Source organism: Somniosus microcephalus, chromosome 1 (assembly GCF_052327205.1).
Source record: "Somniosus microcephalus isolate GS21.2 chromosome 1, FLI_Smic_1.0, whole genome shotgun sequence".
In the NCBI taxonomy this organism is placed as follows: Eukaryota; Metazoa; Chordata; class Chondrichthyes; order Squaliformes; family Somniosidae; genus Somniosus; species Somniosus microcephalus.
This window is the reverse complement of record NC_140987.1, coordinates 60,194,094-60,208,126: the sequence shown is the minus strand read 5'-3', so window position 1 is coordinate 60,208,126 and position 14,033 is coordinate 60,194,094. Positions and strand designations below refer to the sequence as shown.

Sequence of the window (14,033 nt, the reverse complement as noted above, 5' to 3'; positions counted from 1 at the left end):
GGGTGGGCTCTGTTATTTAGCCAATAAAAACCTATAGTTACTAACTTAACTCGTCGCTTTTCATGAACTGAATTGATAGGTATATCAATTTTATTGGCTAAATTTTGAAATGTCTACAACGGAGCAGCCAAACGACCAGTCAGACGTACAGCCCCAGCCAAACGGCCATCCACAACAGCCCCAGCAGCCGGCCTGGCTACGAGCCCTCCGGCCGCCGTACCTGGATCTAAACCCACAGGCTGCGAATTCAGCCCTCGACTTCGAACACTGGCTGAGCTGCTTCGAAGCCTACCTGGGAGAATCCGGCGTGCCTCCGGCATCCAAACTAAGAGTTCTGACCGCTCAGGTGAGCCCTAAAGTATTTGCACTCATCCGGGACATTGCCACATACGAGGACGCCCTCAACCTGCTAAAAGAACAGTATCGGAGCCCTGTAAACTCAATGTACACCAGGCATCTCCTAAGATCCCGCTCGCAACAGCCAGGAGAGTCAGTTGATGATTTCTTACGGGCGCTGCAAATACTCGGCAGGGACTGTGACTTTAAAGCCGTAACAGCTGCAGAACATACAGATGGAAACATCCGAGATGCCTTCGTGAAAGGCCTTCGGTCAGACTACTCACGGCAAAGACTGCTGGAATCAAAGGACCTCGACCTGAAAACAGCTGCTATCCTCGCTCGCTCCTTGGAAGTGGCCCATCGGGACCTCGAGGCGTACTCCAGGTACTGTGCTGCGCGACCCTGGGACTCGGGCCCAACCCCGGCCGCAATACCCCTCGCACCGCTGCCTCTGGGACCTACCACAGCGTCGGTGTCCCGGAACCGATCGGGACCGCCACCCCCGGTACCGGCTGCGACATCGGAGCCCCGCGATCGGGCCGCCGGCTGCTTCTTCTGTGGCCAGGCGAAACACCCGAGGGCACGCTGCCCTGCAAGAAACGCGACCTGCTCCGACTGCCACAAGAAAGGCCACTTCGCGAAGGCCTGCAGGGGGAAAGCCACAGACGCCAGCAGTGCCTCATGCGAGTTGTGGGGGCGGCCATCTTTCATCAAGGCCACAGATGCCAGTATCCCCTCATGTGAGTCGTGGGGGCGGCCATCTTTGATCAAGGCCACCGACGCCGGCAGTGCCTCATGTGAGTTGTGGGGGCGGCCATCTTCTCCGCCATTTTATTCAACGTCGTGGACGTCGCCATTTTGTTCACCACACTCGACCGCCACCTTGTCTCCAGACCTGACCACCGCCTCACCCGCAGACTACAGCAGCTCGCTCAGCCATACACTAGCCTCCGTCACACTTGACCAAGCTCGCCCGCATCACCTGTCCAAGTCCATGATGGACATCAAAGTAAACGGCCACGCCACGACCTGCCTGTTCGACAGCGGAAGCACGGAGAGTTTCATCCATCCAGACACGGTGAGCCACTACTCCCTCACTGTCCGGCCAACGCGCAACCGGATCTCGATGGTGTCGAGGTCCCATTCTACAGACATCAGCGGCTACTGTGTTGTGACCCTGTCGGTTAGGGGCACGGAGTATAAAAATTTTAAACTTCTCGTCCTGCCACAGCTCTGCGCTGCCGTCCTACTAGGGCTGGATTTCCAATCCCACCTTCAAAGTGTCACTTTGGCATACGGTGGACCCCTCCCCCCACTCACAGTCTACAACCAGCAGCTTTTAAACCGCCCACCGCGTACCACCTGCGGCCTATCCACCCTCAAGGTCCCGCCCCCCCTCCCTGTTCGCTAACCTCACCCGCGACTGTAAACCCGTCGCTACCAAGAGCAGGCGGTACAGCGCCGGGGACAGAGCTTTTATTAGCTCCGAGGTGCAGCGACTCCTGAAGGAGGGCATCATCGAGAGAAGCAACAGCCCCTGGCGTGCCCAGGTCGTAGTCGTTAAGACCGGCGATAAACACCGCCTGGTCATCGACTATAGCCAAACCATAAACCGGTACACCCAGCTGGACGCATACCCCCTTCCCCGCATATCTGATATGGTCAATCAGATTGCACAGTACCGGGTATTCTCTACCATCGACCTTAAGTCGGCCTATCACCAACTCCCTATCCGCCCTGAGGACCGCCAGTATACTGCCTTCGAGGCGAATGGCCGCCTCTACCACTTCCTTAGGGTTCCCTTCGGCGTCACCAACAGGGTTTCGGTCTTCCAAAGGGAGATGGACCGGATGGTTGACCAGAACGGGCTGCATGCCACGTTCCCTTATCTAGATAACGTCACCATCTGCGGCCGCGACCGGCAGGACCATGATGTTAATCTGGAGAGATTCCTCCGTACGGCCCAACGGCTGAACCTCACCTACAATAGGTTTAACACCTCGCGCCTTGCCATCCTCGGCTGCGTAGTAGAGAATGGAGTCATCGGCCCCGACCCCGAAAGAATGCGCCCCCTCATGGAGCTTCCCCTCCCCCACTGTCCAAAGGCGCTGAAGAGAACCCTGGGGCTCTTCGCCTACTATGCCCAATGGGTGCCCAATTATGCAGACAAAGCCAGACCCCTCATGAAGTCCACCTCCTTCCCCCTGACGGCAGAAGCATGCGCAGCCTTCTCCCTCATAAAGGGAGACATTGCTAAGGCCACAATGCACGCGGTGGATGAGTCTATCCCTTTCCAAGTGGAGAGCGATGCATCCGACTTCGCCCTAGCTGCAACCCTTAACCAGGCGGGGAGACCTGTGGCCTTCTTCTCAAGGACCCTCCAGGGCCCTGAGATCCGACACTCTTTGGTCGAGAAGGAGGCCCAGGCGATCGTGGAGGCAGTACGACGCTGGAGGCATTACCTGGCAGGCAAACGATTTACCCTCCTCACCGACCAGCGCTCGGTCGCTTTTATGTTTAATAACAAGCTGAGGGGCAAAATCAAGAACGACAAGATCTTGAGGTGGAGAATCGAGCTCTCCACCTACGATTATGATATCTTGTACCGGCCTGGTAAACTGAACGAACCCCCAGATGCTCTATCACGAAGTACATGCGCCAACGCGCAAATTGATAGACTGCAGACCCTCCACAACGACCTCTGCCACCCCAGGGTCACCAGACTTTACCACTTCATTAAGGCCCGCAACCTGCCCTACTCCATCGAGGAGGTCAGGACCATGACCAGGAACTGCCAAACCTGTGCCGAATGCAAACCGCATTTCTTTAGGCCGGACAGAGCAAGCCTGATCAAGGCCACCCGCCCCTTCGAGCGCTTGAGCATCGACTTTAAGGGGCCCCTCCCGTCCTCTGACCGTAATGTGTACTTCCTCAACATTATTGATGAGTACTCCCGTTTCCCCTTTGCCTTCCCCTGCCCAGACATGACCAGTACCACGGTCATCAAATGCCTGAACGACCTCTTCGCCTTGTTCGGGTTCCCGAACTATATACATAGCGACCGGGGCTCATCCTTCATGAGCGAGGAACTTCGCCAGTTCCTACTAGCGAGAGGTATTGCTGCAAGCAGGACCACCAGCTACAACCCCCGAGGGAACGGCCAGGTGGAAAGAGAGAACGCGACTGTCTGGAAGGCCGTTCTCTTAGCCTTAAAGTCTAAGGGCCTCCCAACCTCTCGCTGGCAGGAAGTCCTCCTGGCAGCGCTGCATTCCATCCAGTCACTGCTTTGCACTGCCATTAACGCCACCCCCCATGAACGAATGTTTGTTTTCCCCAGGAAGTCGACTACGGGAACCTCGCTACCAACATGGCTGACTTCTCCGGGGCCCATCTTGCTGCAAAAGCACGTGAGGGCCCATAAAATGGACCCCCTGGTCGAGAGGGTGGACCTCCTGCACGCCAACCCCCAGTACGCCTATGTGGCATACCCAGACGGGCGGGAGGACACAGTCTCCTTACGAGACCTCGCACCCTCGGGCACCCCTGAGACACCACCGTTACCCCCCACCACCCCCCCAAATCCAGCCCAGGTAGACGGCATGCCGGAACCCCACGAGCCTTCGCCGACCACGCAGACACCAGCATTAACATCGGATACTGCACCACCGCCGCCGCGCCGATCAGAAAGGCTTACGAGGCCTCCGGACAGACTGACATACCCGAACTGGTAGTACACTTCACCCCGCTGGACTCAAATCTAAACAAGGGGTGAATGTGGTAAACCACTTTTATCGTTCACTATCGTTACACTATGGCTATCACTGCTTATATCGTTACACTATGGTTATCACTGTTTACACTGTTGTATCACTACACAAGGTCACCTCTTGCCACGCTGTTATACCTGGGCTGACCACAGCTGACTCCGCCCATGACTTCGCCTGCTTGCCCAGGTATAAAGGTGGTCGACTGGCTGGTATTCCTCCTTGTTGGATCCGATCACCCACGAGGGTGGGCTCTGTTATTTAGCCAATAAAAACCTATAGTTACTAACTTAACTCGTCGCTTTTCATGAACTGAATTGATAGGTATATCATCCTGTTCCTGCCTTCTCTCCATATCCCTTGATCCCTTTAACCTTAAGAAATATATCTAACTCCTTCTTAAATATATTTAATGAATTGGCCTCTACGGCCTTCTGTGGTAGAGAATACCACAGGTTCACCACTCTCTGGGTGAAGAAATTCCTCCTCATCTCTGTCCTAAATAGCTTACCCCTTATCCTTAGACTGTGACCCCTGGTTCTGGACTCCCCGACCATCGGGAACATCCTTCCTGCATCTAGTCTGTCTAGTCCTTTTAGAATTTTATAAGTTTCAATGAGATCCCCTCTCATTCTTCTAAACTGCAGCAAGTATAAGCCCAATCGACCCAATCTCTCCTCATACGTCATTCCTGCCATCCCAGGTATCAGCCTGGTGAATCTTCGCTGCACTCCCTCCATGGCAAGAACATCCTTCCTCAGATAAGGCGACCAAAACTGCACACAATACTCAAGATGTGGTCTCACCAAGGCCCTGTACAACTGCAGCAAGACATCCTTGTTCCTGTACCCAAACCCTCTCGCTACGAAGGCCAACATACCATTTGCCTTCTTAACCGCCTGCTGGTGCACAAGGACACCCAGGTCTCGTTGCACTTCCCCTTCTCCTAATCTATTGCCATTCAGATAATAATCTGCCTTCCTGTTTTTGACACCAAAGTGGATAACCTCACATTTATCCACGTTATATTGCATCTGCCATGCTTCTGCCCAATCACCCAACCTGTCCAAATCATACTGGAGTTTCTCGGCATCCGCCTCACAGCACACACGCCCACCCAGCTTTGTGTCATCTGCAAACTTGGAGATATTACATCTAGTTCCCTTGTCTAGATCATTAATATATATTGTGAATAGCTGGGGTCCAAGGACCGATCCCTGCGGTACCCCACTAGTCACTGCCTGCCACTCGGAAAAAGACCCATTTATTCCAACTCTTTGCTTTCTGTCTGCCAACCAGTTCTCTATCCAAGTCAATACCTTGCCCCCAATCCCATGTGCCTTAACTTTACACGCTAATCTCTTATGCGGGACCTTATCGAACGCCTTTTGAAAGTCCAAATACACCACATCCACTGGTTCTCCCTTATCTATTTTACCAGTTACATCCTCAAAAAATTCCAGTAGATTAGTCAAAGATTTGAGTGGTTAAGCCTTCCCAGTAGCAAAGCAATTCCTTGCAGGCAGGGGGGATAATAGTCCATAATTATCATGATGTTTGCATGAATTGATACAAAAATATGACCATCACTACAGCAAAAATATAGCTGCCATCAGCAAATTAGCCAAATAGATAGTAACCTCAGTCTGGGCCCAAAAACTTAAAGGAATAAACCTGAAAACAAGAGCGACCTGGTGACAGTCCATTTTGGTGCAATGTGCTGTCAGATTTTCAGCACTTCCTTGAAGCTTCTTGAAGACTTCCACTGGCATAAACCAATGGATAGCTGAGGTGGGGGGGAACCTAATGAAATTGGAGAACATAACTTTCCAGACTGTCCAGTGTGCACTAATGGGTGCACCAATATGATGGTATGCTCATTCTGATTCTGGCTAAACAGCACAGTCAACTAGAGAACAGAGTTTGTCATGTAGAAAAGGAATATTACTACAAAGTGAGAGAATGGATGTGATACTGTAGATGAGAGCAATATGAAGGTGTTTGGAGCTAAAAAAAATAATCACCTGCATCCTCTAAATAATGTTCCAGCACAATTAAGGGGATGTTTGTTCTGAATATGTGGGGGAATTTTGTGAACTAAGAACATAAGAAATAAGAGCAAGAGTAGGTCATACAGCCCCTCAAGTCTGCTCCGCCATTCAATAAGATCATGGCTGATCATCGACCTCAACTCCACTTTCCCGCCCGATCACAATATCCCTTCATTCCCCTAGAGTCCAAAAATCTATCTCAGCCTTGAATATACTCAAAGACTCAGCATCCACAGCCCTCTGGGGCAGAGAATTCCAAAGATTCACAACCCTCTGAGTGAAGAAATTCCTTCTCATCTCAGTCTTAAATGGCCTACCCCTTATCCTGGTTCTCGGCACTCCAGCCAGGGGAAACAACCTCTCAGCATCTACCCTCTCAGAATCTTGTATGTTTCAATGAGATCACCTCTCATTCTTCTAAACTCCAGAGAGTACAGGCCCATTCTACACAATCTCTCATCATAGGACAGCCCTCTCATCCCAGGAATCAATCTAGTGAACCTTTGTTGCACTGCCTCCAAGGCAAGTATATCCTTCCTTAGATAAGGAGACCAAAACTGTGCACGGTACTCCAGGTGTGGTCTCACCAAGTGGTCTCACCAAGGCCCTGTACAATTGTAGCAAGACTTCCTTACTCTTATACTCCAACCCCCTTGCAATAAAGGCCAACATGTCATTTGCCTTCCTTATTGCTTGCTGTAACTAGGGCCATTCAGAAAAAAATAACAATGCTAGCAATGCATAAAGTAACACAATGCATATAAGACAATGAATTCTGGCCCCCTCTTTGTGAACCCTAGAAATTTTAATATAACTCCTCAGCAGAATATTATTGTGCTATATAATCTGCCCATCAAGGTCATGTGCCATTGCATGATACAATACTGGTTCATAACCCCAAATCCCAGTGAAGGCTATGTTTCCTGTGTATCTTGGCCACTCACTTCATGAATACAACTTGTCATATGGTTTGGCTCTCGATATACTGAGATGTATACATTTCAGATCCAGTAGTTGAACAAGTTGTGCACTTCTCATTACTAAAAATAGAATAACTAATCAGAAAATAACAATTTTTAACAATAGTTTGAAGTCAGTGTTTTAGGAAAGTGCTAATGGTTAAACAGCACAGCTCAAGGGTGAAGTCAACAAAAGAAAAAAATTATTTTGTGAAAAGCAATAGAATACTTGATATCTTGTTATTGTGTTTAAATATGTTGTTTTGTAAGCACTTAGATGTCACGCCCTTCTATATTTACCGTGCAGGTTACTTAAGTTTACATGAAACCTATAATTGAAGGCTGCAATCGTGGTAAGATTTAAAATATCCAACATGACAAGACCTATGTCTTCATTTTTTGCAATGTTTTTGAACAGCTTCAAATATATGACCTACCTCATATATGGAAGTGTTCACATATATCTTCATTGCGGGGAACAAGAGTTTTTTTTTGTAAAATCCAGTTAAGAAACAGAACAACCAAATGAGAACACTGGGGATATGAAGTTTGGTGTGGACTGGGGTGGACAAATGTAAGAAGTCACACAACACCAGGTTATAGTCCAACAGTTTTATTTGAAATCACAAGCTTTCGGAGCGCTGCTCCTTCGTCAGGTGAAGTGGAGAGATGCATAAAGACACAGCTTATATAGTCAGAGAATAATGCAAGATGATTACAGGTAATCTTCCTAACTGCCATTTATCACACCTCGGCAGAGAGATAATCACAGCAATCAAAGGTGTGAATGGTGTCCAAACAGGTCAGTCAGGAAAACATTACATCAAAGAACAATGAGGTGGGGTCACAAGGGATCAAATGTTGCAGATGCTGTACGAAAAACAAAAAACAGACAAAAAAACTTTTTTTTTGCTGGAAATCACAGCAGGTCCGGCCGCATCTTTGTAGAGAGAACAAGCCAACGACGACTCGAGTCTGGGTGACCCTACGTCAGGTGGGGTTACATGTAGCGTGACATAAACCCAAGATCCCGGTTGAGGCCGTCCTCATGAGTGCGGAACTTGGCTATCAGTTTCTGCTCTACGATCTCCAAGAAGATCGCGCATATTGACACAGACATCAAGTTTCTACAGAGATGCAAGAAAGCAGACAAGATCCCGAAAGGACTACAGATCACGAACCCACTCAAGTCGACCTACAACACAAACTACGCTGAGAGACTCTGCCGTCGTACCTCTCGCACACTCCTCAACCATCTCGTACACCAGCTCTACAGCAAACGCCGCAACCTCGAAACCGAGATAGAGTCCATGTTCTCAGCCTGTGCTCAGGACACAGCAGACCAGCTATGAGACACCGCCAAACAGACGAGGCAACGGAACTACACTGCCTACATGCACACCAAGAACAGGAAGCTTGAGAAACTCGGCATCACCACCAGCAGTAACCAAGCCTCCCCCGGTACCACGGTTGAAACCACAGGGAAGTCCATTGTCAACTTGTCCGACCACACCCTTCAACCAGACGAAATTGAAGTTCTCAGCCGAGGGCTCAATTTCTGCCCCACCACCAAAATGGACCCCATCGGTCTCGCGGCAGACACAGAGGAATTCATCAGGAGAATGAGGCTCCGGGACTTCTTCCACAAATCCCAAGATGTCAGCAGCGAACCCAATGAGACAACCAATGATCCGGAACAGCAGACAGAGGGATCGCAGTGCAGCAACCAAAGAAGAAAGAGTCAAATTGGACCTCCGGAGGGTCGCTGCCCTAAGCTTGACATGTATGCTCAAGCTGTCAGGAGATGCATCAACGCCAGATTCATCAGCCGCACTCACAAGACAGTCCAGAATGTCAGCCGAGCACAACGCAACGCCATCCACGCTCTCAAGACCAACCGCAACATCGTCATCAAACCAGCAGACAAAGGAGGAGCCATCGTCATACAGAACAGAACGGACTATTGCAAAGAAGCATACCGACAACTGGACAACCAGGAACACTACAGACAATTACCCGCAGATCCGACCAAAGAACACACCCGCCAACTCAACAGACTGATCAAGACCTTCGATCCAGACCTTCAAAGCATCCTACACGCTCTCATCCCACGTACTCCCCGCGTGGGAGAGTTCTACTGCCTCCCAAAGATACACAAAGCCAACACACCCGGACGTCCTATCGTATCAGGCAACGGAACCCTGTGTGAGAACCTCTTTGGATACATCGAGGGCATCCTGAAACCCATCGTACAGGGAACCCCCAGCTTCTGTCGTGACACTACAGACTTCTTACAGAAACTCAGCACCCACGGACCAGTTGAACCAGGAACACTCCTCGCCACAATGGACGTCTCGGCACTCTACACCAGTATCCCCCACGATGACGGCATCGCTGCGACAGCCTCAGTACTCAACACCAACAATAGCCAATCTCCAGACGCCATCCTACAACTCATCCGCTTCATCCTTGACCACAATGTCTTCACCTTTGACAACCAGTTCTTTACCCAAACACACGGAACAGCCATGGGGACCAAATTCGCACCCCAATACGCCAACATCTTCATGCACAAGTTCGAGCAAGATTTCTTCGCTGCACAGGACCTCCAACCAAGGCTATACACCAGATACATCGAGGACATTTTCTTCCTATGGACCCACGGCGAAGAATCACTGAAACGACTACACGATAATATCAACAAGTTCCATCCCACCATCAAACTCACCATGGACTACTCCTCAGAATCGGTTTCATTCTTGGACACACGAATCTCCATCAAAGACGGACACCTCAGCACTTCACTCTACCGCAAGCCCACGGACAACCTCAGGATGCTCCACTTCTCCAGCTTCCACCCTAACCACGTTAAAGAAGTCATCCCCTATGGACAAGCCCTGTGAATACACAGGATCTGCTCAGACGAGGAGGAACATGATGGACACCTACAGACGCTGAAAGACGCCCTCGTAAGAACGGGATATGACGCTCGACTCGTCGATCGACAGTTCCGACGGGCCACAGCAAAAAATTGCATAGACCTCCTCAGAAGACAAACACAGGACACAACCAACAGAGTACCCTTCGTCGTCCAGTACTTCCCCGGAGTGGAGAAACTACGCCATGTTCTTCGCAGCCTTCAACATGTCATCGATGACGACGAACACCTCGCTAAGGCCATCCCCACGCCTCCACTACTCGCCTTCAAACAGCCGCCTAACCTCAGACCATCGTTCGCAGCAAATTACCCAGCTTTCATGAGAACAGCGACCACGACACCACACAACCCTGACACGGCAACCTCTGCAAGACATGCCAGATCATCAACACAGATACCATCATCACACGTGAGGACACCACCCACCAGGTACATGGTACATACTCATGTGACTCGGCCAACGTTGTCTACCTCATACGTTGCAGGAAAGGATGCCCCAGAGCATGGTACATCGGCGAGACCATGCAGACACTGCGACAACTGATGAACGGACACCGCGCAACAATCGCCAGGCAGGAGTGTTCCCTCCCAGTCGGGGAACACTTCAGCAGTCAAGGACATTCAGCCTCCAATCTTCGGGTAAGCATTCTCCAAGGCGGCCTTCGAGACACACGACAACGCAAAATCGTAGAGCAGAAACTGATAGCCAAGTTCCGCACTCATGAGGACGGCCTCAACCGGGATCTTGGGTTCATGTCACGCTACATGTAACCCCACCTGACGTAGGGTCACCCAGACTCGAGTCGTCGTTGGCTTGTTCTCTCTACACAGATGCGGCCGGACCTGCTGTGATTTCCAGCAAAAAAAAAATGTTTTTTTGTCTGTTTTTTGTTTTTCATACAGACCCCAGCATCTGCAACATTTGATCCCTTGTGACCCCACCTCATTGTTCTTTGATGTAATGTTTTCCTGACTGACCTGTTTGGACACCATTCACACCTTTGATTGCTGTGATTATCTCTCTGCTGAGGTGTGATAAATGGCAGTTAGAAAGATTACCTGTAATCATCTTGCATTATTCTCTGACTATATAAGCTGTGTCTTTATGCGTCTCTCCACTTCACCTGACGAAGGAGCAGCGCTCCGAAAGCTTGTGATTTCAAATAAAACTGTTGTGTGACTTCTTAGATATGAAGTTTATTCCACTTGCAAGGAAGACACTTAAAACCCACACGCACTGATGCGAACTTTCTGACTGGATCATTGCGATCAGCTGATTAGGACAAGTGAAACAAAAACACCATTAATCGCCTGGAATACCTCTCCAAAGTAAAATAAAACAAAAGTTACCTCTCCAAATCATGAGCCATTCTTCCCCTCCCTCAAAAATAACTTAAAAAAACTTAGCAAGTTTAGTTGTATCATAACACTGTTTTCACTACCCGGCATTTTGCAGTGCATTGCGGGATGTGTCCCCCCCCATCCCATTGGATTTGCATCCCATTCCTGGGATTTTTTAAAGAGGCTTATAGAGTTCTGGTCAAGTCTTAACATAAGTCCTTTGTACTCCCACAGCAGCTCTCGGCGCGTTGCCGTCTGCCGCTACACTGCTCCTATTGTCACCAGGACCTTCCTTCTCATTGGAGCCTTAAACAAACCCCCCCCCCCTCACGTCTTGACTCAGACCTGTACGCGCTTGCGTCACGAGCGTTTCAGGAGAACAACATTGCGACGAGGAGGGTTTGGAACAGTATCGTGCGAACGTTCGACATCAGGTGCCCGAGACTGCGGACGGGGGGAGGGGAGGAAGGAAGGAAAGAGCAGCGAAGCCAGGCACAGCCAGCGCGAGGAGGGATCGGAATCGGAAAATGTTGGGCATTGTCGCAGTACGCTGATGGGGTTCGACGTCGCCAGGAGCGTCGGCTTGTAAACAGATGCTGACACGTGATGTGAGCAGTCCGCATTGTCTCGGAGATCTTTCTGGAGAACCGAGAACGCCGCCGAGTCCGGAGAGCCAGAGAGTTGGAGGCGCCGGCCAGTGCCGCTCTAGATGGTGGGACACTTTCAGCCAGGGGCAGGAGGAGGGAGGAGGAGGAACCGTTAAAACCAAGATGGCTGGTCCAGCTCTGAACTTATAACGGATGTGACTGTTCTTCTCTTCGCTCCGGGGTTGTTTTTTTTTCCCAGCGGTTTTTTTGTTGTTTGTTGTTGGAGAGAATTAGACCATGTCGTTCGCCGTGGAGGACAACTTGGAGTCGGACTGGGTGGCCGTGCGACCCAACGCCTTCGACGAGAAGGAGAAGCACAAGTTTGTTTTCATCGTGGCTTGGAATGAAGTGGAAGGCAAGTTTGCCATAACGTGTCACAACAGGACGGTGCAGAGGAAGAAAATCGGGGCAAGGGACCAGTGTTCGAGAGGGGAAGGGGGGGCCCAGGAGGTTTTGGTCAGGAGTCCGGTTCGAGGGGATGCTGGGGTCAGAAGCCCAGCCCGAGGAGGAAGCAGCCTGAAGAGTCCAACTCCAGGGGAGACTGGGGTCAGGAGGAGTCCAGCTCAAGGAGAGGCAGGGGTCTCTGAGGTTACTTGGGGGCATGCCAAAGTGATGGGTCACATTACAAGTGAGACTGATATTTCAGACCCAGTTCGAGATTCTACCCATATTCAAGATTCTGATGCGGTGGATGATGGGGACCAGGACCAAGATAAGGATATGGTCATATCAGATGACTGTAGTTGGGCTGGACTGTTCTCCTTCCAGGATTTGAGATCCATCCATCAGCAACTTTGTGCTGTAAATTCAGAGTTAGAACCTTGTTTACCATTGTTTCCTGAAGAGCCTTCCGGGATGTGGTCAGTGCTATTTGGAGCCTCTGAAGTGATTGACGGGGAGATGGACTTGCTCTGCTTACAGCTTCAAGTTTACCTTGGCCATGCTCTGGATATATGTGGATGGAAAATCCTCTCTCATCTCCTGTTCACTGAAAACGATAACCCAGATGAGTATTATGAGAGCTTGAGTGAGCTGAGGCAAAAAGGATATGAGGAGGTATTGCAGAGAGCCAAGAAACGATTGCAGGAGGTGAGAATACTTGCTTTTTTATGTGACAAAAGTTAACTTCATTTTATTTAATCTTTTAATGACATTAGTCCTACTTTCCCAATACCATCAAACCTGGCTTAATGGTTGAGTTAATAATGGCCACCCAAATAGGTTAGCAATGAAGGATAACCTTCGCCTCTGACTTGAGCACATAAATTTAGGCTGACACTCCAATGCAGTGCTGAGGGAGTGCTGCACTGCCGTCTTTCGGATGAGACATTAAACCGAGGCCCCTTCTGCTCTCTCAGGTGGACGTAAAAGATCCCATGGCACTATTTCGAAGGAGAGCAGGGGAGTTATCCCCGGTGCCTGGCCAATATTTATCCCTCAATCAACATAACAAAAACATTATCTGGTCATTATCACTTTGCTGTTTGTGGGAGCTTGCTGTGCGCAAATTGGCTGCCGCGTATCCCACATTACAACAGTGACTACATTCCAAAATTACTTCATTGGCTGTAAAGCGCTTTGAGACGTCCGGTGGTCGTGAAAGGCGCTATATAAATGCAAGTCTTTCCCATTTTTTAATATAAGATTGTGTAACTTTCATTCGATGAATCACTAACCCATGCCACAAGCAGTCTGATATTGTTGGACTTGGAAAACGACTACTTTTTTGTTTTTGTTAATGTCGGTTATTAGTTTCTTGGGTCCAGTTGCCAGTAAAGTGGCTATGGAACTTGCATTTTACAAATTGATTTACTTAACAAGACCTAATTAACAGTGCAGTCTTAATCCTATTTGTAGAAGCCTACCTTAATCCTATGTTAACCCTAAGTCAGTGCGCTAGATAGTAGAGCACAGTGTGGACGCTTGTGAACCTTTACATCTTTGTTTTAGACTTTTTCTATCTGCCATCTGTTGATTTACATGATGGAAATGTG

At 49.6% G+C, this 14,033-nt stretch overlaps 1 protein-coding gene across 1 annotated transcript in view; it reads left to right on the top strand.

The window, feature by feature from the left end:
- The first annotated feature begins 11,705 nt into the window (after nt 1-11,705).
- jmy (junction mediating and regulatory protein, p53 cofactor) overlaps nt 11,706-14,033 on the top strand; it is a 178,276-nt gene continuing 175,948 nt past the window's right edge. The window contains exon 1 of the mRNA XM_085982233.1: nt 11,706-13,128. Within this exon, the coding sequence (XP_085838359.1) occupies nt 12,277-13,128 (852 nt within the window). The 5' untranslated portion in view covers nt 11,706-12,276. The remainder of the gene's footprint in view (nt 13,129-14,033) is intronic.